General features: G+C 40.2%; 1 protein-coding gene across 1 annotated transcript; it reads right to left on the bottom strand.

The window, feature by feature from the left end:
- Positions 1–13,571: 13,571 nt before the first annotated feature.
- sdhaf3 (succinate dehydrogenase complex assembly factor 3) lies at positions 13,572–23,642 on the bottom strand. Its single transcript, NM_001310915.1, is given in 2 exon segments — positions 13,572–14,168; positions 23,120–23,642. Coding segments are annotated over 2 exon segments (378 nt in total). The 5' UTR covers positions 23,297–23,642; the 3' UTR covers positions 13,572–13,967.
- Positions 23,643–24,419: the final 777 nt, after the last annotated feature.

Here is a 24,419-nt window from a genome sequence, read left to right as displayed (position 1 = left end):
ATTTGTTCTCTTTACAGTATATTTGAATGTATACATGTATTTATAAACAGTTTATCTACTGATTTCGGAATGGTACACATCCTGACCAGAAATAGGTTTTTGACTGTACACAGCATTATTGGGCTAGTGTGCCCTATTTTTCCCCATCATTAAACCAACCCTGATCCTTGAGTCATTTGTTAGCTGATCAAAACAGAACGCAAAGGCGACGCACACGTAGGTATTTAAATCAAATATTTGAAATGTATTGGCCTGCACTGCTATGCTCTACAGAAAAACATTAAATAAACATGTGTACATAGCTAGAAATCAAACCAAGAACCTGATTGGAAGTAATTTCAACAACTGAGGAATAGATAAATCAAAACAATCGTCAGACTCTCCTGTTAACAATCCCGATGAATAAAACAATGTAATAATAATCCCTGAGGAATAGTACTTCCATAGTACATCCTGTCTGCCATAATATTAATTTAGCCACTGGCTCCATTACTCATAAATTTTTATTGATCTATTTAATCACCACTTTATTTGGGCTGGCTATCTTTTTGAAAGAGCATCTGTTCCTACTCCAATTGGGATGTGGCTGGGCAAAGGGTGCAGGATCTCAGTAAACTATGGTCAATATTTGTTATTTTCAGATTATAGAAAATTAAATCCTCAATTACTTGCTAACTATAGACACCAGGAAGTCCACTGGGTCAGACAAACTGGAGCCAGGTTCACTTGTGGAGGGTGATTTATTTGCTAGCATGATACAGGTGTTTCTCCGCAGAGTTGGGAGAACATGCCAGAAGGACAACCATCTCCGCAGTACTCCTTCAATCAGGCCTTTATAGTACAGTTGCTAGATGGAAATCACTCCTGAGGAAAAGGCATAATACACGCCGTCTGAGCATGAGGAGAACGATTCTTTGTTCTGATGAGGACAAAATCTAACTATTAAGCATAAATACCAAGCGCTACATCTGGCTAAAATAAGTTAGTGCTCATTCCCTGGCTAACACCATGGTGACATAGAGTGGTGAAGCATCATGCTATAGGGATGCTATTCACTGCCAGGGAGTAGGAGATCAGTCAGGAGACAGGGAAGGATGAAAAGGGGAGTTCTTGTAGAAACCCTGATCAAGGGAGCACTGGACCTCACACTGGGGCGAAGATCTTTCAGCACATAGCCAAGACAATGCTGGAGCGCCTTCAGAACAAGTCTGTGAATGTCTTTAAATAGAGCAGCCAAAGCCCGGACTGGAACCACATTGAAGGTCTATGGGGAGACCTGAAAATCTCAGACCACCGATGCGCCGCATTCAAACTGATAGAGCTAGGAAGGATGGGATGTAGAGTCTTACCCAAGAAGACACAAAGCGGTGATCACTGTCAAACACAATTTTAGAAAGTACTGAATAATGGGTCTGAATTGTATATAAAGTTTATAAATTGTATAAAAATAGAGTGAATGAACTATACAACCAAATTTACACCTGATCCATATTATAACTGCTCCTTTCATTACATCACCAGTGAAACTGATTGTTTACTAAATGTCTATGAATATTTATATGAGACTCTGTGCCAATCAACATCCACTGACTGAAATTGATTATATTCTATAGACTTCGATTACCAGACTATCAGTATGAAATAGAAAGGCAGATTGCATAGTAATTATCTTTTTGCACCTTTGAGACTACCTGTAAATATTAATTTCACTGACTCTCACATCCATCTCTCTCTCTTAAACACACACTAGCAAACATGCATGTACACACACACACACACACACACACCCCAACAGCAACAGACAAACACAGACCTCACACAGTCTTCAGGTTTCATTTCATTGCTACCATTACAAAGTGCAACGTTCATGTTCAAAATGTGTGGTCAGCAGACTTGACCCTTGGGTTGGAGGTGTGTGAGATGTGTGTGGCCAGGCAGTCATGTGTTGACCCAGGAGGGGGTTGAGGATGCAGCCCTTTGGGGCCCCGGTGGTGAGAGTCATTGTGGTGGGGCCAGTGTTGCCCATCAGAACCACCTGGTACCCTGCTCATCCTGTCATCTGTAGCCAATATCAAACCCTCAGATCAGATGGATAGCCACGAGAGCTAGAAGCTGTGTTGACAGAGTGGCGTGTTTCAGGCGCCTCATTGATTCGGTTGCTGTGCTCTCCTGATCCATGAAGTAGGCATCATCAACTGTGTGTTTCCAAGGCAAGCATGCAGAAACGTAAAGAAGATTAAATGCCATGCGTCTTCACTGAGGTGTCACTCATAAGGCAGACTCTATTCTCTCTGCTGCCTCTTCAAGTTAGACTCCTGATTAGTGGCAGGAAGATACACTGTCTTCTATCTCCTCTCACCTTGTGGCCAGCCAGCCTCTGAGCAAGAGTGTGTGTGTGTGTGTGTGAGAGAGACACCTATAAGGAGCCTGGAAATCTCTGCATTCTTCATTAAATAACAGCTGTCCATTGTGCTGAATCTGCTGGGTAATCTCTGTGCTCCACTGGATACCAGCTGTCCATGGTGCTGAATCTGGTGTGTAATCTCTGTACCGCACTGGATAACAGCTGTCCATGGTGCTGAATCTGCTGTGTAATCTCTGTGCCCCACTGGATAACAGCTGTCCATGGTGCTGAATCTGCACTGTAATCTCTGTGCCCCACTGGATAACAGCTGTCCATGGTGCTGAATCTGGTGTGTAATCTCTGTACCGCACTGGATAACAGCTGTCCATTGTGCTGAATCTGCTGGGTAATCTCTGTTCTGCACTGGATAACAGCTGTCCATGGTGCTGAATCTATGGTGTTCAGGATAGGGAGATGTCATTATCTCATTGCTTTTTAAATCTGTATAATGTCTCTACGTTTCTGTTGACCTTACACCTAAGTATAATAACTAAATGGTGGGAAATAATAAGCAGTCATTGTTGGCGGTTGGTCTTTCAGGTTTTATTTGGTATCCTTTTATCTACTCAATCCACTGTTTTCCATTCTCACTGCGATACTTGAATGTATTGTCCGGGTAATGTAAACGGAGTACTGCGAGGCTCCTGATTGTGGTTAGGTCAGTACAGATTCATTGCACCAAGGTGGTGATCCTAGTCATGCCATTCTGAAAGTGCTGGGGTCTGTGGATGTTGGACATTCATCTTTACTGACTCCTTGTAGGAGGACCAGGGCATTTGCAAGCTCATTCATGGCTGGAGAGTGTGCTCCACTCCAGGTGCATAGGTGGCTAGGTGAATACTTCCTGGTTGGGCGACGGGGAAGATGCATCTTCAAATTTGACTCTCTTCATCCTGCTGGGAGTTGCTGTGATGAAGCAAGGTCTTAATCATAATTTGAAAGAATCATAACAAAGAATACTAAAAAAAACAATAAACAAAGGAGTAGAAATTCTTATACCCGACTTGTACTTCAAATGATAATTTTAAAATAACATAGAAATGTTTTAGTGTAAATGTGGCCTTGCAGTACACCATGAAGCCTACATCTGAACTGCCATATTATTTAGCTGGTCTTAGAAATCTTGGTTCAACCTCATAATGCCTGTGTTATCCAATGTGATGTTGCTAAAGGAAAGCTAACCCAGCCTGTCTTAGGGGAGTTAACACAACTCAATGGGGAATGAGGAAAGGTTACACCGAACCACCTCCGTGGACCGTGGAACTAGACCCGTCAGAGGAACCCTCCTCATGAACAGATGCTGTCGGTGATGAAGTTGTTTCTATTCCTCGGGGCTTTGACAGTCTGTTCTGAGGAACATTTACGTTGACAGGTGCTCTACTCTGGGGTCTCCTCAGGGGTACCTGCAGAGAATTCATGAGAGAGTACACTATTAATCTCTGGAAAAGAGACGCCCGTTGAAAACAGATTTGGAGTGACGTATTGTTTCACAGAAACAATTTTTTGGCAATCAAACCTATGCATGTAGCCCATCCACATGAGTCTCACCAAGATCTGTATTCTAACAAGGTGGGAATGTAATTTCCCAAGTTATTTTTGGGGGAATGAAAACACTCTTCTAAATTTTCCAACCCTAACATATGAATATTCACATGTTTTTTATAGTGTAGGTCAATATTGCAGGAAAATAAGTAATTAAGTTCAAAATAACGCGTACATTTTCTCTGGATCAGTGAATCGACTATGTCAATGGAATTCCCTCTGCATCCTTTACATTGAGGTTGATTCTGTCTCAAGATGGATGCCCTTTTGTATCAGTCAAGAGAGAGCACGTCTTAGGACTTAAACATCCAAGGCCACAATTTTACACAAAAAAACCCCACCATTATCAATGCCTTCATTCATATATCCTACCTCTGAATATCCCTCTCCACGCTTCTAAGAGAGAGAGAAGGAGGGAGAGAAAAATGGACAGTAGGAAAGAGAGCAAGAGAGAGAGAGAAAAAGGGGAGGGAGAGAGAGAGAAAAAGGGGAGGGCAAGAGAGATAAGAAAGCACGCGAATGAAACAGAAAACAGAAGAGCGATAGCACAGCTGTTCAGTATGTAAGATAAAAACACCAATGACAGAGACCTTCAGAATGGAAGTTCCTGTAGAATTGAAAATTCCTGTGGAATAATTGACTTTCAGTAATGAATGCCTCCTCCAAATTCATTTGAAGGTTAAGTGTTATTCAATGTCACTTCGGGCTATATGTCGACTAGGTCTTGAAAAAAACTCGCCATCGTTCGCTCTACACCCCATGGTGGGGAAAACAGCAACAAACGAAACAGCGCTGCCAAGAGAAAGGCCATCTCATCTCACTTATGGCCTCTAAAAGACTAGGCAGGGGTTCCAGTGGAAGTCCTCAGGGGTGAAGCTGAACTGTGATCATTGCTCACTTCGAAGGAAATAATGCTTGCAGTCAAATCAGACAGAGAAGAGAGTCAACGAGAGAGAGAGACAAAAACGTGTACAATGGCATTTTCTTACATAAAAACATGTTCAAATGCAATAATAGCAGAGAACGCATCTGACGAAACTGAAAGCATGGGTTAATACTTTTACAAAACGACTTCACACGGGGCTACTTATACAAAGCCATTTCACATAGGGACACTCAATAAATGCCATGTGTTCTCCACAGCACAGCTAAACAAACTGTTCTCTTGCGCTTGTCATTCAGAGTAAAAGATCATAAACCAGAAAGAATAATGATGAATCACCTGCACTGTTAGACTGGGACAAAGACAGAAGAAAATAACAAAACACAAACAACAGCCACAACAAAAAATACAACAAATGAACCCACTCGAAATGCTTACAATATATTGGAGCCACTGAAGCAATTCTAACGAGTCACGGCAGCTTTGTGTGCTGTACTTAGAATCTAAATACACATGTGTAAACCAATTCAGTGCTTACACAGAGTGCTTGATTGTTCACACTCAATGCTGTACAAAAAAGGGAACAACATCCAATTTGAATTGGAATGTGAGGACAACGCTAGAATAGAGGTTGAACCCTCGTAGTCACAGTAACAAGCGTGTTAGAACCAGGAGTGGTGTGACAACAATGGCCCTGAACTTCATGTGGTGAAATCAGACTAGGCAAAATAGAGTTGTTTTCATGTGTGTGTACAAGCGTAGCCCATACTTGTGATTTGATTTTGTCCAGGGTCTTGATGATAATATGATTATTTACAGTGATTCTTTAAGATTTTGGCCCCATCTTCTTTCCAGAAAAAATCGTGAAGACCATGTTTATGTGTCCGTGAGAAATTTGAAGGAAATTGCTAACCAGCCCAACTGCATTTACTTTTTTTTATTCTAAGGACAGGTACAAGACGGAAAAGAAACAGAGGGATGACAGGAAAGAAAGAAGCAACTCTTCAGCCCATGTGTTCCAGAAACACTAGCACATAATGACAAAGGCAAGGAGGTAGATAAGAGAAAAAGGGAAAGAATGAGGGAATAAGATAAAAAATTTTAGCCAACATCCCTTGTTTGGTAAACAACAAGGTTACTGTGAAACATAGACGTCCTCACACGGTTGGTTCTCATAGTCTGCCTCTCTCACACTGCACTCCCCGTGCACACAAACTACGCGTTTGATCAGCTTCTCTGAAAATGTAACAAATATTTTAGGTCAGTGAAACGGTCACGGTTACAGAATGTTTTCTTTTTAAAGCTCAGTGAAGAGCCTTGAATCATATACTCAATGCCTGAGTGCCCTTGTGTTGCACTTAAAAAGTGACTGAAAAGGATGCGAGTGAATTTGCAAGTTGCTTTTCGAGTTTATAATGAATTGTTGAAATTAGGCTTTAGAATAAAGTTCAAGGGCTTGAAATTGTATTACCAAAATTGTGTCTTACTGAATTTATCATGGTGAAAAAATCTACCTGTAGGATCCTTGAAGTAAAGTAACCTGTAATAACCTTCCCACATCATAGTAGTAATCTATTACAACAATAAAGTTATTATCCGTATTCATGTTCCAAAGCACCCTCATGCCACGATCAAAAGATATTTCGCAACATCTTTGGAAAATCTGTGGTTGATGCATATAATTCTGGAAAGGGTTACAAAGCCATTTCAAAGGCTCTGGGGCTCATCTGAACCACAGAGACAGACATAGTCCAAATTGAGAAAGTTTGTGATAGTAGTCAATCATCCCTTCCTGTCAGAATCTCTCCAAAAGCAGGGCATAAAATCATCCAGGAAGTCACAAAAAAACCTAACAACATCCAAAGATCAGCAGGGCCTCTCTCATTTCAGCCAACGTCAGTGTTCTCCACCATCAGAATATTAGGCAAAAATCGGATTCATGCAAGGCAGAAACCACAGCCCACTGAGGGGAACATGAATACTATGGACAGATGAGTCAAAAGTTAAATGCTTTGTATCAGATCATTCTACACACCTAGAATAAGAATGAGGCATTTCATATTTTTTGGAATGGCCTAGCCAATGTCCAGACTTAAACCCCATTTAAATATTGTGGAAAGACCTAAAATGAGCATTTCATACTCAAAAGCCCCCAAATGGCAATAAGTTGAAGCACTTTTCCAAAGAAGTAATTTCTGCAAAAAGTGATTTGAGTCTAAAATTGCATTTGCTTCTTCACACAGGGGCATTAGGTGTTGCAAAATAAATCAAATAAGTAAAAAACATTACTGTGGCTTGTTCAATCAAACACTAATATGTTAATATTCAGTGCCAAAAATATTCCTCTAATCTGAAAGGGGGGAAAATAATTTTTCATCTAGCTTTACAGTTGTGGAAACATTTAACGTTTAATGGACCATGTCAGGGTCCATTATAAACAAATTATGCAAAAATAAACCGAAGGAACTGGCTCCAAATTGTAACGCAAAAATCTACAGACTGAGGCGAACTGTGCTCATCCTGGTCGATTAAGGAAGTTACACTTTCTACCATCTGAATTCTGAATAATTTCCTGTCTGTTATTATTTGGGTGTTTAGCAAAAAAAAACATTTGTAGCAAAAAAGGTCCTCTTGATAACGAAGACCTTCACACTCCTTTAAGGAGACCATTACCTTCAGAAAAATCAAGTGTGAGAACACAGCTCAGTACTTTCCCATATCCTTTAATAATGCTGAATTAACTTAGCATGGTTGTTGTCTGTTTAATTGTTTGTTACCAGTCCAAAACAACAATCCCATGGTTCATCAATGATTTACAAAAACATGGACTCATCAGTGACACACAGCAATGTGTCTCTGGCTGTGTTTGGAAAACACACACACAATATGTTTTCCTGTCCTTTACCATACACTTAACAAAACTTTAACCTCAATAACCTAACCATTATGCCTAAATTTAGACCTAACGCCAAACCCTAAACCTAACCCTAATGCCTACATCTAAAAGTAACACCAAATGTCCAAATTGAAGCTTTAACCTAACTTGTAAGCCAAAAATCAAATTTCTCCTAGTGGGGACCTGTGTGATCTTCAGGTTTCCACACATACACATCGACCTCGAACACATACACACGCTATCCCTCTTCAGACAAAAAGACAAAAAGCTGTCCAATGGCCGCTGTCCAGTGACCCCAGCCATTGGACAGCGGACAACTGCAGACCTCTTGTTCAATACTAGTGTAAGATCTTCTGTCCTATGGTCAGTTACGGTCAGTGGAGCGCGCAGTGTGATTAGATGAATGATTATTAGTACTACAAGACATTATTTCTGGTGTCCTGGGTAATTTCAATCTGTGTAAATGGAGACTTTCCACATCAACTACATTGAACATTACTAACAACATCTATGGTGAAAATATGGAACATTTAATTGACTGTAATAAATGCATGCTTTCTCTATTACTTCCGTACTTACAGATGGCGTTCGAAAATAGAGACAACCTCCCTGTTCACATACAGATCTGTCTCATCCTCAGACCAGGGCTGCAACCTTGTTTAGATCTGAAAGCTTGTCTGGGTTTACTCAAAGCTTTTACTGTCTAACCTGGATAGATAAAGAAACCTAACATGTTGAATACAGTGGTACTAACGAAAGACATAGGGCTCTTGTATAATGTACAGGAAATAAATGAACCAAGAATCCAAAACATGACACATTTTACTTTTTTTACTCAGGGTCTAGGAGAAAATTGAGAAAGAAATGGTGCACTGTGATTAACTTTTATGAAGTGATTTTATATCAGCCCATATCTCCATCCAGATTGTTGTGTGCATCCATTTTGGCTTGAATCCCAGCCAAGCTATCCACCTTGGTATTGAGACTGTCTATTTGCCCTAATCAAAGTGTGATTTAGGCCTAAAGGATTCTCAGTTCACAATACAGCAGATGGATCTAACAACAACAGTCACACAGGCTATTAACCCAAATGTACACATTATTTTCACCAGATGTAGGCATCAAGACAAATGTAGCCAAGATATATACAAGCTATATCATCGGATGGCTGCATACAATCTGAAAAAATTACACTGCAGGACTCAGAGACCAAAGTAGCGATCCCAGTTAAAAGCACAAAGTTTCCCATCTCCCTCTGTCAGACCTAAGTAACGATCCCAGTTACAAACACAAACGTTTCCCATCTCCCTCTGTCATGGGTGGGGGTGTTGTTTTGTGTCATTGTTTCCTATCAGTCCAAGTCAACAATTCCCTCGTTTATAAATGAGTCACAGTATAAATAAAATACGGAATCATCAGTGACACACAGTGGTGTCACTGATGATTCCATTATTTTTTTTCCAAGGTAACATAAGTGATGTTAATGCACCTTAGTAATATTGACATACTTTAATAGCAATCTAAGATGTTATCATGTTTATTGACAAATTACATTCAACATTTCAGACATCCAAAATATTTTTTGTTGTTCTTTTTTTATACGTTGTTTGCCAAAATTCATACAAAGTATAAATTGAGGAAACACTAATATTCCTGATTAATATTCCCGAAATAGTATTCTGCCTATGGTGAAACTATAACCAAAGAATAAATGTACACATGTCCCAGGTTAGTGGTGCCAAACTTCATACCAATTGAATTGACACTGGCAGCGCTAAACAGCAAAGGGGCCAATACAAACAACAGAAAATGATCGGGATGACACAGAATCTGTAAGTGTGAATATGCTGATAAACAATAATCACATTGTATGATTTTTAAGTAATTCATTTGTATTTTATTCCATGACATAAGTATTTGGTACATCAGAAAAGCAGAACTTAATATTTGGTACAGAAACCGTTGTTTGCATTTACAGAGACCATACGTTTCCTGTAGTTCTTGACCAGGTTTGCACACACTGCAGCAGGGATTTTGATCCACTCCTCCATACAGACTTTCTCCAGATCCTTCAGGTTTCGGGGATGTCGCATGGCAATACAAACTTTCAGCTCCCTCCAAAGATTTTCTATTGGGTTCAGGTCTGGAGACTGGCTAGGCCACTCCAGGACCTTGAGATGCTTCTTACGGAACCACTCCTTAGTTGCCCTGGCTGTGTGTTTCGGGTCGTTGTCATGCTGGAAGACCCAGCCACGACCCATCTTCAATGCCCTTACTGAGGGAAGGAGGTTGTTGGCCAAGATCTCGCAATACATGGCCCCATCCATCCTCCCCTCAATACGGTGCAGTCGTCATGTCCCCTTTGCAGAAAAGCATTCCCAAAGAATGAGGTTTCCACCTTCATGCTTCACGGTTGGAATGGTGTTTTTGGGGTTGTGCTCATCCTTTTTCTTCCTCCAAACATGGCGAGTGGAGTTTAGACCAAAAAGCTCTATTTTGTCTCATCAGACCACATGACCTTCTCCCATTCCTCCTCTGGATCATCCTGATGGTCATTGGCAAACTTCAGACGGGCCTGGACATGCGCTGGCTTAAGCAGGTGGGACCTTGTGTGCGCTGCAGGATTTTAATCCATGACGGCATAATGTGTTACTAATGGTTTTCTTTGAGACTGTGGTCCCAGATCTCTTCAGGTCATTGACCAGGTCCTGCCGTGTAGTTCTGGGCTGATCCCTCGCCTTTCTCATGATCATTGATGCCCCACGAGGTGAGATCTTGCTTGGAGTCCCAGACCGAGGGAGATTTTCTGTCATCTTGAACTTCTTCCATTTTCTAATAATTGCGCCAACAGTTGTTGCCTTCTCACCAAGCTGCTTGCCTATTGTCCTTTAGCCCATCCCAGCCTTGTGCAGGTCTACAATTTTATCCCTGATGTCCTTACACAGCTCTCTGGTCTTGGCCATTATGGAGAGGTTGGAGTCTGGTGAACAGGATGGCTTCTTAAAGAAAAACTAACAGATTTGTGAGAGACAGAATTCTTACTGGTTGGTAGGTGATCAAATACTTATGTCATAATTATTTTAAAATCATACAATGTGATTTTCTGGATATTTGTTTTAGATTCCATCTCTCACTGTTGAAGAGTACCTATGATAAAAATGACAGACCTCTACATGCTTTGTAAGTAGGAAAACCTGCATCGGCAGTGTATCAAATACTTGTTCTCCCCACTGTATCTGTGAAGTACTGTATCTCAAATAACATCTTTCCACAATTTCCTTTATGATATAATTAGCTTTGCCTGCATTTCTTTGGTGGAAATCTTACAAATGGCTCCTTCAAAAAAAATCATACCTAGAAAAATAAGAGCAACAAAACTCAGTCAGGATACACTAGGAATATACTATCATTTTATAGTGGCGGTGCTATAACAGAAACATGTTTATATTTATTGGTCTGTTTGGCCCAGTGAGATAAGATTTGGCACACATACTCATGGATTTGAGTTTCACTAATCCACACCAAATCTCATATAACCCTGGCATGATTTTGACTAAACTTGAATTAATGTCTTGTCATCGAGATTTGGCATTTACCAAAGGAACCAGACTTGTCCCAGGAGATTTGTAAGAGATATGTTTACTGTTGTCTTGTTTGTGTATCTATTGCTTGTCTCATTAAGACTTCAGTATTACCATATTGACTGGTACTGATCGATGAGAGGGATAAGAGGTGCTTAAGGGAATATTCCTGTGTATACATTCAGCTCACATGAAGATAGCAAATAAAACTGTAGTGGGGTCATTGATTTTTGTCTCTTTGTTCAATCCCCTCTTAACTCCCTCCTCTTCTCCTTCAACCATCTCTCACGTGTCCTCCACCCTTTACACTGGAAGCAGCAGCGAGGGACTGAAAAGTTTAGAAATCCTGACTGATTACTCCCTTTCTCCTCTGTGAGCGTTCACAGAGGCAGAGTGAGAAAGAGATTAACCGTCACACCACTCCTCTCGCATCCTAATCCCCTTCATACTCACTTTTTCTTTGGGTTGACGGAAGACCAGGTGACATGCCCTTCTACTGACTGGTTTCATATTGATCTGTTTCCTCCATGTTATGTATTTGAATCTTGTTAGAGTGCCATTCAAAATATTTGTGTGTGTGCGTAGCAGTGTGTTTCCTGAGCAGGTTGTGATACATTTTAGAGTCGACCCACCTTCCACCGTGAGCTAACAGATTCAGGCTCAACCAATCCACAGACGAAAAGAAAAAGGATGAAACGTTGAATTGAATATTGCAAATATAATGAAGCAGAATTGTTAAGAAATTAAAAGCAATGTTGATAGATAGACATTGGAGCACAGGTATTCAAAGTCAAGGTTGCGAAAATGTATGCGGCTAGTAACCACCTTGTTGACAAATAACCAACATCTGAATGGGTCGGATATGAGATTATGTTGTTAAGCATGGCTGCCACGGATCTCGAATTGTTGCGATAATAAGTGAAATAACAAAGCCGAAATTATAAGAACATATCCTGATTATATATCCAATAATTCACATTTCCTACGCTTTACAGTTGGTTCAGGTCAGGTGATTTCAGCGTTCATCAGTCTTCTCTGTATGTCTGTCTCTTTTGAGTTTGAGTTCAACAGAGCAAACTTAACATAGTTTCAACGTAGCAATAAGCTCGATCGGGAGCCAAGGGAGAAGTATTCTGGCCTATATTAACCAATTTCACTGGAGATTAAAGATCTGAATAATTTTTGAAATACGATTGACTTTGTGTATTGACGACGAATAATTACTTTTTGAAACACGCGAGGCCTGGAGGGCAGTTAAAATAATAATTAGACTACCATCAGTGATTCTAAACGCGTTTATATAGCCCTGCATTTGTACGCAGGGCAGATTGTTCTTGTTCAGGCAAAAAGTATCAAAGAAATGTAGGAAAAAGCACGATTTATGGGAAAACAGAGAGCGCATTTTGGAGAGATGGGCAGTGAGTTCTTAATACAGACACCACACACTTCGTGTCGCGAAATTATAAATTAGGGATGTCTTCATGGAAAGAACCCCCCCCCTTCCCATTGCCATGACCCATCTCTTCGAAGGTGTCTCAAAGATATTTGGGATATACAAAACGTAATGTAATGTAAGCAACATGTATTTCACCTTAAAATAGGCAAAAGCAGGTTCCAACAGTTGTCCACTACTCGCCGTAATGTCGTTCCGTGTCTGCCAGGTGTCTTATTTTTGTACTCAAAAAATTATTGCCGTGTAATGTCATACAAACTGCTCTTCATTGTAGAATAAAGACTAAGCTTTTGATCAATATCACATTTGAGTATGCACAATGATTTATAATGTTGCTTCGCTTTAACTCCATTCATCAGTGTTGGGATGTTACGCAGGGAGAAACATGTTCAAATTTCACGCCACACACACACATTCCTGACAATGGATCAGATTGTGCAGTGAGACTGAAAAAAGGAGGCATTATTGATTCAACAGTTTTAGTATTATTATTCGCATCTTTGGAGAGGCAAGATGCATGATCTATCTGCCAACGTCTTAATCTCTATATTGAGATGTGAGCAGCACTTCACGCTCTGGCCAGACGTCGCCCCGAAGCAAATTACTGAAAGTGGTCGCATTTGGAATGGCACCACATTCCCCGCATTGGCCGAATAAGTGCACAGTATAGTGAATGCGGATGATTTAGGACACAGCCTTTGGAAGTGCGTATAGTGACCCACTTTGGTCCTCTTTAAGTTCTAGAAGCCTCTTGTGCTCCCACACAATAATCGAAAACATGAAGGAAATTAACACAGAAATACAGAGCAGTCGCATTTTCCCACACAAATCGTACTTTAATATACTGTAACTACAATAATTCTGGACAATCCATAACTTCAGTCTGGCCTTGAGGTAGGGTACAGTTTCTTTTCTAAGGGTATCCTAGTCAGAGTGCCTTTGTGGTGAGTAACTTCCCCTGGTTCCATATCAATGGTCCCAAGTGATTCCTTCCTTTGTCTTTTGTATCTGTACTGATGAACTGGGCATATGTGTTGTGTCCACTGTCCGAAATGAAACAATGAATAAATGAGACTAACCTGTCCTGTAAAAAATAGACTCAATGGCAGTCTAGATGAATGATTGGAGACAAGGAAAGAAAGCAGTTAGAACTACTGAAATGCACCACATCCCTCTTCGTTCAGTATGAAAGTATCCCATCAACACGGTCATTTCTTGAATCCATCGTCCTGGATGTTGAATTGTCTTTTGGGCTTGGTGGACTCCAGCATCAGCTCATACAGCTGTCCCACTTGTTCTTCTTGAAACAGCTTGAGATCTGCCTCAGACAGTTCTGCTCCAAACTCCAACCTCTTCACACGGTCTCCTGCAGATGCCAGAACCTGGGTCTGTAAGGTGTCACGGTAATTCTGGAGATAAGAGATAAAGAGGAGGCACAATCAGACACAGATCTTTGCTACAATGTAAAGTAGTGAGTGTACAGCTTGTATAACAGTGTAAATTAGCTGTCCACTCAAAATAACTCAACACACAGCCATTAATGTCTAAACCGCTGGCAACAAAAGTGAGTACACCCCTAAGTGAAAATGTCCAAATTGGGCCCAAAGTATCAATATTTTGTGTGGCCACCATTATTTTCCAGCACTGCCTTAACCCTCTTGGGCATGGAGTTCACCAGAGCTTCACAGGTTGCCACTGGAGTCCTCCTCCACTCCTCCATGACAACATCACTAAGCTGGAGGATGTTAGAGACCTTGCGCTCCTCCACCTTCGGTTTGAGGATGCCCCACAGATGCTCGATAGGGTTTTGGTCTGGAGACATGCTTGGCCAGTCCATCACCTTTACCCACAGCTTCTTTAGCAAGGCAGTGGTCGTCTTGGAGGTGTGTTTGGGGTCGTTATCATGTTGGAATACTGCCCTGCGGCCCAGTCTCCGAGGGAAGGGGATCACGCCCTGCTTCAGTATTTGACAGTACATGTTGGCATTCATGGTTCCCTCAATTGGTCTGCAATGCAAAACTTGGTTTGATTTTGGCATTGGCAGGTAGAATGTTTATTTTACCAGCAATGCTGTCATAAGGGCTTTATTAGTCTAAGTTTTTCATTCGCTCTATCTTATGTCCTATGTTTGGAGTCCACCTGTGGCAAATAGAATTGATTGGAATTCATTTAAAATGCACGTCTGTCTATATAAGGTCCCACAGTGCATGTCAGAGCAAAAACTCCAAGAAAGTCCCACATAACAGGGGTATGTAGACTTTTTATATCCACTGTACTTTGGAGATGGATTTCGTCAAAGCACTCCTGATTAGAAGGCATATGACATGCTGCCTGTGGAAAAAACATTCCCTGGTCTGATGAGACCAAAATTTAACTATTAGGCCTAAATCACAAGTACAACGTCTGGTGAAAACAAGGTAGCGTTTATGGCCAATACCATCCCTACAGTGAAGCATGGTTGGGGGAGGATCATGAGGATGCTTCCCAGCAGCAGAAATTGGGAGGCTGGATTGAGGGACGGATAAACAGAGCAAAATATAGAGATCACTGTTAAAAAATGCTCAACAGCTAATCTGACAAAGAAACTACCAAAATCCAGATGTGCAAAGCTGGTAAAGGCACACTGAAGAAAACTCAAAGCTGTGATCACTTTAGTACTGAACAAATGTGTGGAAAAAGTAAAAAGGTCTTAATACTTTCCGAAGGCACTACACATCATTTTGGATCATATAAGGCCTAGCATTTTTGAGGTTACTGTTTCATATCAACATGGGAAGAACATATCCACTGAGTCCACAGAAACAAATTATCAAACTGCTTGACACCCTCACTGGAGAAAACAATGATATGCATGAATCAATACGTTGTATAACATGAATATATTCAGTAGCACAATGTAAGGTCGATGGGTACAAGAAAGTTGAAGTGAAGTCATGTGATTTGGGGTACAAGAGACTGTGTTGAGTGTTGCAGTCGCCTGATTCTTATCTCTGAGTTCCTAGAGCTTTCATGGGATACCACAGGGACATAACCATGGTCACTGATGAGGGTTTTTAGGTCATTTCAAGTGCTAATAGAGGCCATAGCCCACACCTAACCCACAATAAAACCAGACATGGAAATTGAACTACAATGGACCTTAGGTCATACATAACGATTGCTGAATCCCAGAAGCAATTTACAGTTAGAGGCTTGGGATTCAAAACTGTTCCAGGCAGTTTGAAGAGCGAGATGAAGAGCGAGACAAAAGTTTAGAACTCAAGTAGGTCACGTAATATACCAGTCACAGAGTTTCTGTTAGACGGTTACTGACAAATTTTGGCTGCAAAAAACAACAACATTAAAAGCAGATAAATAAAATCACAGCTGACCAAACTGTCAGGAGCAGCTTATCATACACCCATATTTCGGGATTCAGAACCATTCTCTCCCTCTTTGCACTCTGATTTACGTTCATCTGGCTGCCACTGGGGAGAAAGAGAAAGCATTGTGTCAGAACTAAAAAGCATGCAACAGAGATTAATAAAGCTCATGAAAAGAAAACTTGCATTGCTGTTGGCCGTACAGGTTTTTGGTTCAAATTGGAGTTACGAGATATTGAATGATGTGGGAATCTGTATTACTACTAAAATGTTTATGTTACACGTGCTAAAAGTAATCATTAAGGAATGAGGGGGTGTGGTTTATGGCCAATATACAACAATTAAGAAATGTTTTTAGGCACAACTCATCGCTGTCAATGTTTTAACCATTCACATGTTTGGTGGTTTTGAATGAGTTCAACTATTACAGGTATTTTCAATTCCAATTTGTACTAACCCAAGATATACACATTTGTTTTACAATGTTCATAGAATAAAAAAAAAAGATAAGAGTTCAGGTGGGCCTTCGCGCTATATCAAACAAAGAAAGAGTATACAATAACAATGAAAAAAATCATGATTAAGGCTTATCAAGAAAACTGCCAAAAGCACTAATTTGAGGCAAGGAAGATTTGAAGCTCCCAACAGAAAAGGCAGGGATTAATAATTGTAAACTCACATTAATCCATCGTTCATAATTACTTCAAGCTGATGTCTTCCTCAGGTAATTAAAATATTTACCATAAATGATCAAGGAGTTAGTGTCTTTCCCATATCTTATAGGTAAAAAAATATATATATTTTACAATGTTTTTATTTCCAGTAATTTAATTCTGTTAGTTGAAATACTACAGGATATGCAAACCTTCAAACGTATCCTCTGAAGTTCACAGAGAATGAATTATTATACCTCTGAGATCATATTATTTTGTAGCCCAAATGATTAAGTGGTGACAGTCAGTTTTGTAAGAACACACATTCCTGTGATGAAATCGAATCTCATCCACACTATATTTTGGCTTAGACTTCCCACTGATATGCAGACACTTTTCTAGCTCACATGGTTGGGGTTTAACAAAGGATTACCTGAAGATTGTCTTCTAGATCTACTTGACAGACAACTAAGGAAGTCGATCATTAACACAACAAGAGCTATGTACAACACAAGTAAAAGTGACTTCAGTGGGAAGTCAAATTAGCTGTGCCACTGGCAGTCACATTACCAGAGTCACCTCCTGCCCTTAACAGGCATCTGATATTTTTGGTTTTATCTGAGATATTTTAGTTAGAGGATTTTGGTAGCCAGAAGCATCTTCTCACCTAAACTGTAGATAATACAATTTGTGATAAAGGGCCTATTTCATTGCAGCAACTCCCGCCAGTGGGCTCCAGAACACAATGTAATTCTGTCTTATCCTGCTGCTTGCTCAACCAGGAAGTCTAGACTGGAATCCTTATTCGCTGGAAGGAAAGCGCTCTCCAGTCTTGTACCTCAATTGAGGTCACTGGCACCCAAGCCACTGCATGTAGATACAAAAGAGTGACAAGGGAATGCAACCATGCTCAGTTATTAACCTCCAAACCCAGGACGATGGCTGTCCATAGTGTCACCCTTAGGCTAATCTACCAGCCAGACTTGAACCCCGGTCTTGGAAAGACGCAGCTAACTCTGAGGCAATGACTTTAATATCAGGTGATTCAGAGGCCCACTGAATATATTATTGGAGAAACATTAGGGCTTACTAATTTTTTGTGTTACAAATAATATTAGACACAAAATCATAAAGGGACTGAGCGGGGGATGGGTCATGTCTGACAATAATTAATTCTTAGTCACTAGGGGCCACGTTGTTTGGGTTCATAGCAATTAACTTGACTATTTTGCTTTATGGCCATATAGCCCCGGCAAATTTGCCACCCCCTTAAAACCATGTGGCCGTGGCCCTAAAGCCGGGAAATCCCTCAAGTGTCCTGCATGGTGATCATATTTCACCTGGACAATTGTATGCGGTTGATCACTATAATATAGATATTAGGGCTAAAGCTTAACTGAAATGCACTGCAAAGCAACTGCAGGAAAAATAATACATGATTCCCCTCCAATGATTCCGTTTCTCTCGGATGACTCCGGGACATGTCCATTAATCTGGTGTCCTCTGGATCGTGTCCAAGACAACATCGGGAAACAGTGTGTCATTTGACTTATTTGACGTAGCCCAGACAGACCTGCCAAATCTTTCCAGACCACTTATGAAAAGTATGTTAAAAATGAACTAAATATATAAAGCAAACAACATCAGTTTATATTCATTCATAAAAAAACAACTGGTTTGAAAGAAACTATTAAGACCACGCATCAAACCATTCACAGAAACATTCCATGGTTTTGGAATCGGTCCCATTTAAGAAACAGACCATTTGTGTAAAAGGTTTTCTCCTGTCTTGTACATAACGTAATTATTTTGAACGTTGGCCAAGGGGTAATCTTCTCTTGGAGATAGAGGTGAGCAGTCAAGGCAACTAGTGAGAGCTCTTTGGAGATTTGCAGACCTGGCCAATGTCACATTGAAATTCTCACTTTTTGACATGGTACTTTCATGCAGAAATTACTTTTTCAAGGTTAGGGTACAGTAAAGTACAACTTGATTTTTCTACTTGGAAACTGAAAGAAAATTGGAATAGAGGACCTGGATGCTTAGGTTCACAAAATGGTGACTGGACTGTCAATATCCTACCTATTGGACCTTCTCAGAGTAAGTCCTGGACAGCTTGTGTACATTTCCACAGCAACTCATCTTTTCAGTAAACCTATTGACTCCAGTTTAGCCTATACAACTAGATTTGCTCTAAAGCAATTTGGGTGAAGTCTCTAGTCTGGGTAAGGTAGCTTTGATTGCTCCTTTTACCACTTGGGGGTTGTACGTGCAAAATATGTTATTAAATGAAGGCGACCTCCCTCTGAATCTCACGTCCAAGGCACGGTTGACCAATCAACTAATGACATTAATATGACAACCACCCCCTCTCCGTCTGCATCTCTTGGTCACAGTTAAGTAATTCCCACTCCACCATCTCAGTCACACAAGTCCCTACCACACTGAATGCATTAAGTAGGCCTGCTTCTGTGGGGTCTCTCCTGCTCACCCCTTTCTCCCTCATGGGAGAGCTTGTCTGTTTCAATTCAGGACGATTTATTAGGAGCAGCTCTATTCCCAGGGGTTCTGTGTGTAACTGGATCAGACTGAACACTCAGTGCCAGCAATCAGGTTAGGAGTGTGCGTCTGTGTTTGTGTGTGAGTGTGTGTGCGTAATCACATTTCAGAGTCTCGCTCTTCATCTGTTCTTTGGGCTCTGCCTGCCGCCCTTCCGCAATTCTCAGAGGTAGCTCGGAACCTGAGACGGAGGGAGGAGAGGAGGGAGTGGTGATTCACCCCCTCCTTAATGAATGGAAAGTGGGAGAGGACAGAGATGGAGGGGGAAGAGAGGGGGCCAGATTCTGGTTCTGAATGGATCTATGTTCTGGTGCACTGGCAACATCCCAGACAACTCTCTTCTATTATAACTACTACAGTACTGTACTCTTTCTGGGTCCCACTTCTCACTGTGTCTTTTCACTACAGTAGATCTACCCGCAAGGCTCCCGGACCAGATAACTTCTCAGGCCGTGTTCTCAAGGTCTGTGCTGACCAACTGGCTGATGTCTGAAAATTATAATTATTGTTACTTTTTAACTGCACTATCGAGAGTAGGAAAACCAAGGATTTCATGGCTGTCACTTGTTATTGCAAATGACAAATAAACCTTTTGAACTATGTGGGTAGTCACACATACTGTAGAGCTGGGGCCTGTCAGTGATGTCACGGCAGTCTGCCGGTAAAATGTGATTGCATTTTGATACATTAGCATTTTTGCAATTTGATGTACCAAACATAATGCTACCAATCTCTTGAAGAGGGAAAAGAAAGATTCATGGTGCTGAAAATAAATTAGTTCTGTTTAAAAAAGGTTAGATGGAGAATTAGCTATGTATAATAAATGTCATATTCAGGTAAACACACCATTTTGTTTTGATATTGTCAAAATGATAGAGCACAAACCATGTCAAGGAGCAATGTCAGATGTCCACACTGCGCAGCCAGCTAGCTAGGTATGAAGGTTGGGGAATGTGGTGACCTATGACAATGCAAGTGTATTATAGTATTTTTATTGTAGGTTTGGACAATTCCTTTCTTGAAGGAAATTAGATTAGAAATTAGATTTCCGACAATATTTCTCAAATGAGCAAAGACAGATGGAGGCAAGCAAATTCCTCATTACATGGATAATAAAATTCAAAATGTTTACAGATTTTGTAAGCTGGTTGACCAAAAGAGAAATTAAAGTGTGAGTCGAATGCACTGTTGTTGTAATTCAGCTAACATCCAGAAGCTAGGAGCATATTTTGGACATTCCCTTTAAAATATAAAGCAAAAAAGCTATATTACGTTAATGCATTTTGAAATATATTTTAATGTGACAAACTGCAAGATGAATTTGGAACACAGTTTTTTGGGGAATTATATGATTGGACAATTTATTCCACAAGTAGATTGGACAATTTATGCCACAAGTATTTGTTTTGGTATTGGTTAAATGTTGTTGATCAGTGCAATATTTGCAGTTGCCAATAAAATAAGGACCTTTTTTTAAAATAAGGACCTAAAACTTGCAGTACAGCTGTATCCTTGCGGCCAGGAGTTTGTCTAGTCCGTTGGTTTCCTTGGGTTTAGAACATGGCAGTTCAAAGTGCTTCAGTTCTGTATGGGTTTCGTGGTATAGTACTCGGACAGGGTTGCCTTGTTTTGCTGAACTCTAGCGACTCCTGTGTCAGGTTGGGTGCCAGTAAGCTAAATCAAGGCTGTTGCCTGGGGAATGCACTCTCTTCCCACGGAGTGTGAGCAGTTTGATTAGAAGCCGAAACGGCTTGGCATGATACCCATTGGGGAACACAGCTTGCTTTTTGACACTCCCAAAACTGCCAGTTGATGCAAAGACGCAGGGCCATAATTGTGCATTATGAAATCGGAAAGGGGAGAATAATGGGGAAGAAATGTATTACATTTAGGATTACTTCTCAAGAGGAGCATCCGATGAAACTAGGTCTATCGGCTTTGGTGTCATCTTGCACATCATTGAGTTTCCTCGATGCTTTGTAGCAGTTCGCTTTCCCACTCTCTTCTTTGTGTGGTCCCAGTGGGGGACCATTTCAAAATGCAATTGAATGGGGGACCATTTCAAAGTGCAACATTTCAAAATGCAATTGTCTTGAAAGCTTCCACTACTAAGATTGAAGAGAGAATATTTTAAAAAAAAACTGTTTTTAGGTGTGATGCAGATGATTGGTGACCATGACATCCATAAACATACTCATTTGTCTGTTTCTCTAAATATACTACTTTAAAATACAAATATAATAACAATAGCCAGAATAATAATATCAAAGAATTCTTCTTTCCCCATAGAGGGCATTCTATTTCTCTTGTTTTGGTAGTGTTTAATTGATGTCTTTCCTGTATGTATCTATGGATTAAGAACCTTATTTTAGCAGTAAAATATGGCAACAACTGTCACATTTTCAAACCTAAGATCCATTGCAACATAGTCAATGGTTTAGGCTGCCGAGAAGCTGTTACCCCCCTACTTGTTCACTGACTCACATCTAGAGGAGGATGGAACTCTTCGGCCTGAATCCTAGGTTTGACGTCTATTGGAAATCAGATACCCATCATACCTTTGCCAATACCATCAGGATCAAGGGAAAGATGAACGGAATAAAGTAGAGACAGATCCTTGATGAAAACTTTGACCGTGGCAGAGGTTCACATTCCAATTGGACAACGTATCCCAGACTTGAACCCAAACAGACAGATCCTACCATTCTTCTCTGACAGAGGATCTCCAGAGAAGAATGGGAGAAACTCCCAAAATACAGGCGTGACAAGCTTATAGCATCATACCCAAGAAGACTAGCCTGTAATCGCAGTGCAAGGTGCTTCAGAAAAGTACTGCATGAAGGGCTATGAATACTTATGTAAATGCGATATTTCAATACGGAGTATCGGGTGTAGATTGATGAGGAAAAAATCTATTTAATCCATTTTAGATTATTGTGGTAATGTAACAAAATGTGGACGAAGCGAAAGGGTCTAAATACTTTTTAAATGTACCGTTTATGGAATGTTTTATTGTATAACACGCACAACCTTATCAATTAATGTTAAGGTAAGCAGAGTACCCTCACAGTAACATTTCCTATTGACCTGGTAACTGCTGTTTTTCCAATTCATTTTTGAGGTGAGATTTGGAGATCTGGAGGTTTTTATAGGACAGTCTTATTGACAAATATTATGTATAAGTCTAGACATTGTGGGGGTCAGGGAGTTCCAGCCAACCAAAGTTTACAAAAGACAATGATGTGTGCAAAGGTTTGCATACTCCAAATAAGTTTGTGTTCTGCTGTATTGTTGTTATATAGTCTGCTGCCAGGTCTATGTTTTATCATGTATGCTGTTGTTATGCTGCTGTCTCCGTCTTTCTACATGATTGGATTTCATGTCTCTTGGTTCTTCTGTCTGTCTCATTTTCTTAATCCCCATATCCATTCCGTACAGGTCTTTTTTGCCTGCTGCCAGACCGTTATTATAAATAAGAATTTGTTTGCTTGCCTGCTAAAATAATAGTTAAATAAAATACATCTGCTTGACTATCTTTCCTGTGCAGTGCAGAGGTCTTGAATCAAAGTACCGGTACTGCCAGAGATTTATGGGATTATGGTGAAACACTTCCACCATTCGGCGAGTGTTGGAAGTGACAACACAACCGTATTACTGGTTAAATCTCCTCTGTATCCTCAATCTAATAATCAATTTCAAGTAATTGGACATTTAATTTAGCTTAATATTAGTATGCATCGACCATTTGTAATGACAAGAGTTCCAGAAGTGTTAAGAAAAACCTACCTGCCATTCCCTCATGAAAACAGTGACCTCCTCGGGCGCTGCTGATTTGTTCCTTCGGAATTCATCTTTCACATACTGGTCTCCAAGCGCTCTCAAGTCTATAGGCAGGAAACGGTGCAACAACAAAATCCTCTTGTACAAAGAGCAAACTCTAGATACATGTGTAGCATTCGCCATGTTGTTATTAGAAGGAGAAACACAGCTATTATGCTATGTTAGCAATTTTTTCTTTCTTTAAAGACAACTTGGTAACGACTTCACCCGAGATTATGACAGATGAATGCTGGCTAGAAGTATAGCTGTCTTGAGTTTAAAGTATTGACTGTCCACCGTTCAACTCAAAGAATTGCTCAAGATATTGCATGGGAGTCCTTTCGTGACAAATAGTCCATGATACAGTCAGAAAAGACGCAAATATGTATTTGTGAAGCTTTCAGACGTTTAAAAATAGTAACATTAGCTAAAACAAGGTTAGTATTTCAACAGAACAGCGTAACGTACTCATGACCTACGTCTTGTGAGCAACATTACAAACACCTAAGGGCATTTTCACAATAAAGGTATCCAATGTATTAGTAGATAAGTGACACGAAACTATTGATTTATGAAAAAATTCTCTAAACATTAAGAATGATTGAAATTTGTTCATATTTTAATGACATTTCGAGAAAATGTGAAATCATCAAAGTGGTCCCTAGTTACTATTGTCAAATATTAGATGCTCTCGAAATTCATTAAGCTCTAATAATTCCTTAATGTGTTCCACCTTATACTCTTTATCATATAAAATATTAGAAGTAACAATTCTCTTTATATTTTCCCCCATGTAGTTATTCCTTTTAACATTAATCTTCACAATATCCACTATCCAATGGTGCAAAAAATATGTTATATCACAGTGTAACTTTTATTTTGATGACAAAATGCACAAACCGGAAGTAATCTTGTTCCAGCGGAATCGCTAACGCAGCCTTCGATACCCTATAGGTGACGCTACACTTCAACAACGTGAGAAAATCCAGGAATTTACTTGTCAACATGTTTATGTTGTCTTATATTGACCTCTAATGGTGTTTTCGTGCCTGGAGGTAACGAATTGGGGCAGTAGAATCGCATCACAAGACCGTTATTACCAGACACAAGTTTCAAGGTTGTTTGCTGAATGTCGGCCTAATGTACTTCTGATTGAACTATAGATTTCCATCTTCTTTATCACCTCCCATAATGCCTTTGAAGTTCATTAGCCAATAATTGTTATCCAACGAATCTTCAATAGGTTGTCAGCAGTGTACAGTAGTCA

The sequence above is a fragment of the Esox lucius genome, chromosome 10 (genome assembly GCF_011004845.1).
Source record: "Esox lucius isolate fEsoLuc1 chromosome 10, fEsoLuc1.pri, whole genome shotgun sequence".
NCBI classification, from domain to species: domain Eukaryota; kingdom Metazoa; phylum Chordata; class Actinopteri; order Esociformes; family Esocidae; genus Esox; species Esox lucius.
This window is presented reverse-complemented; position numbering and strand designations above follow the sequence as displayed.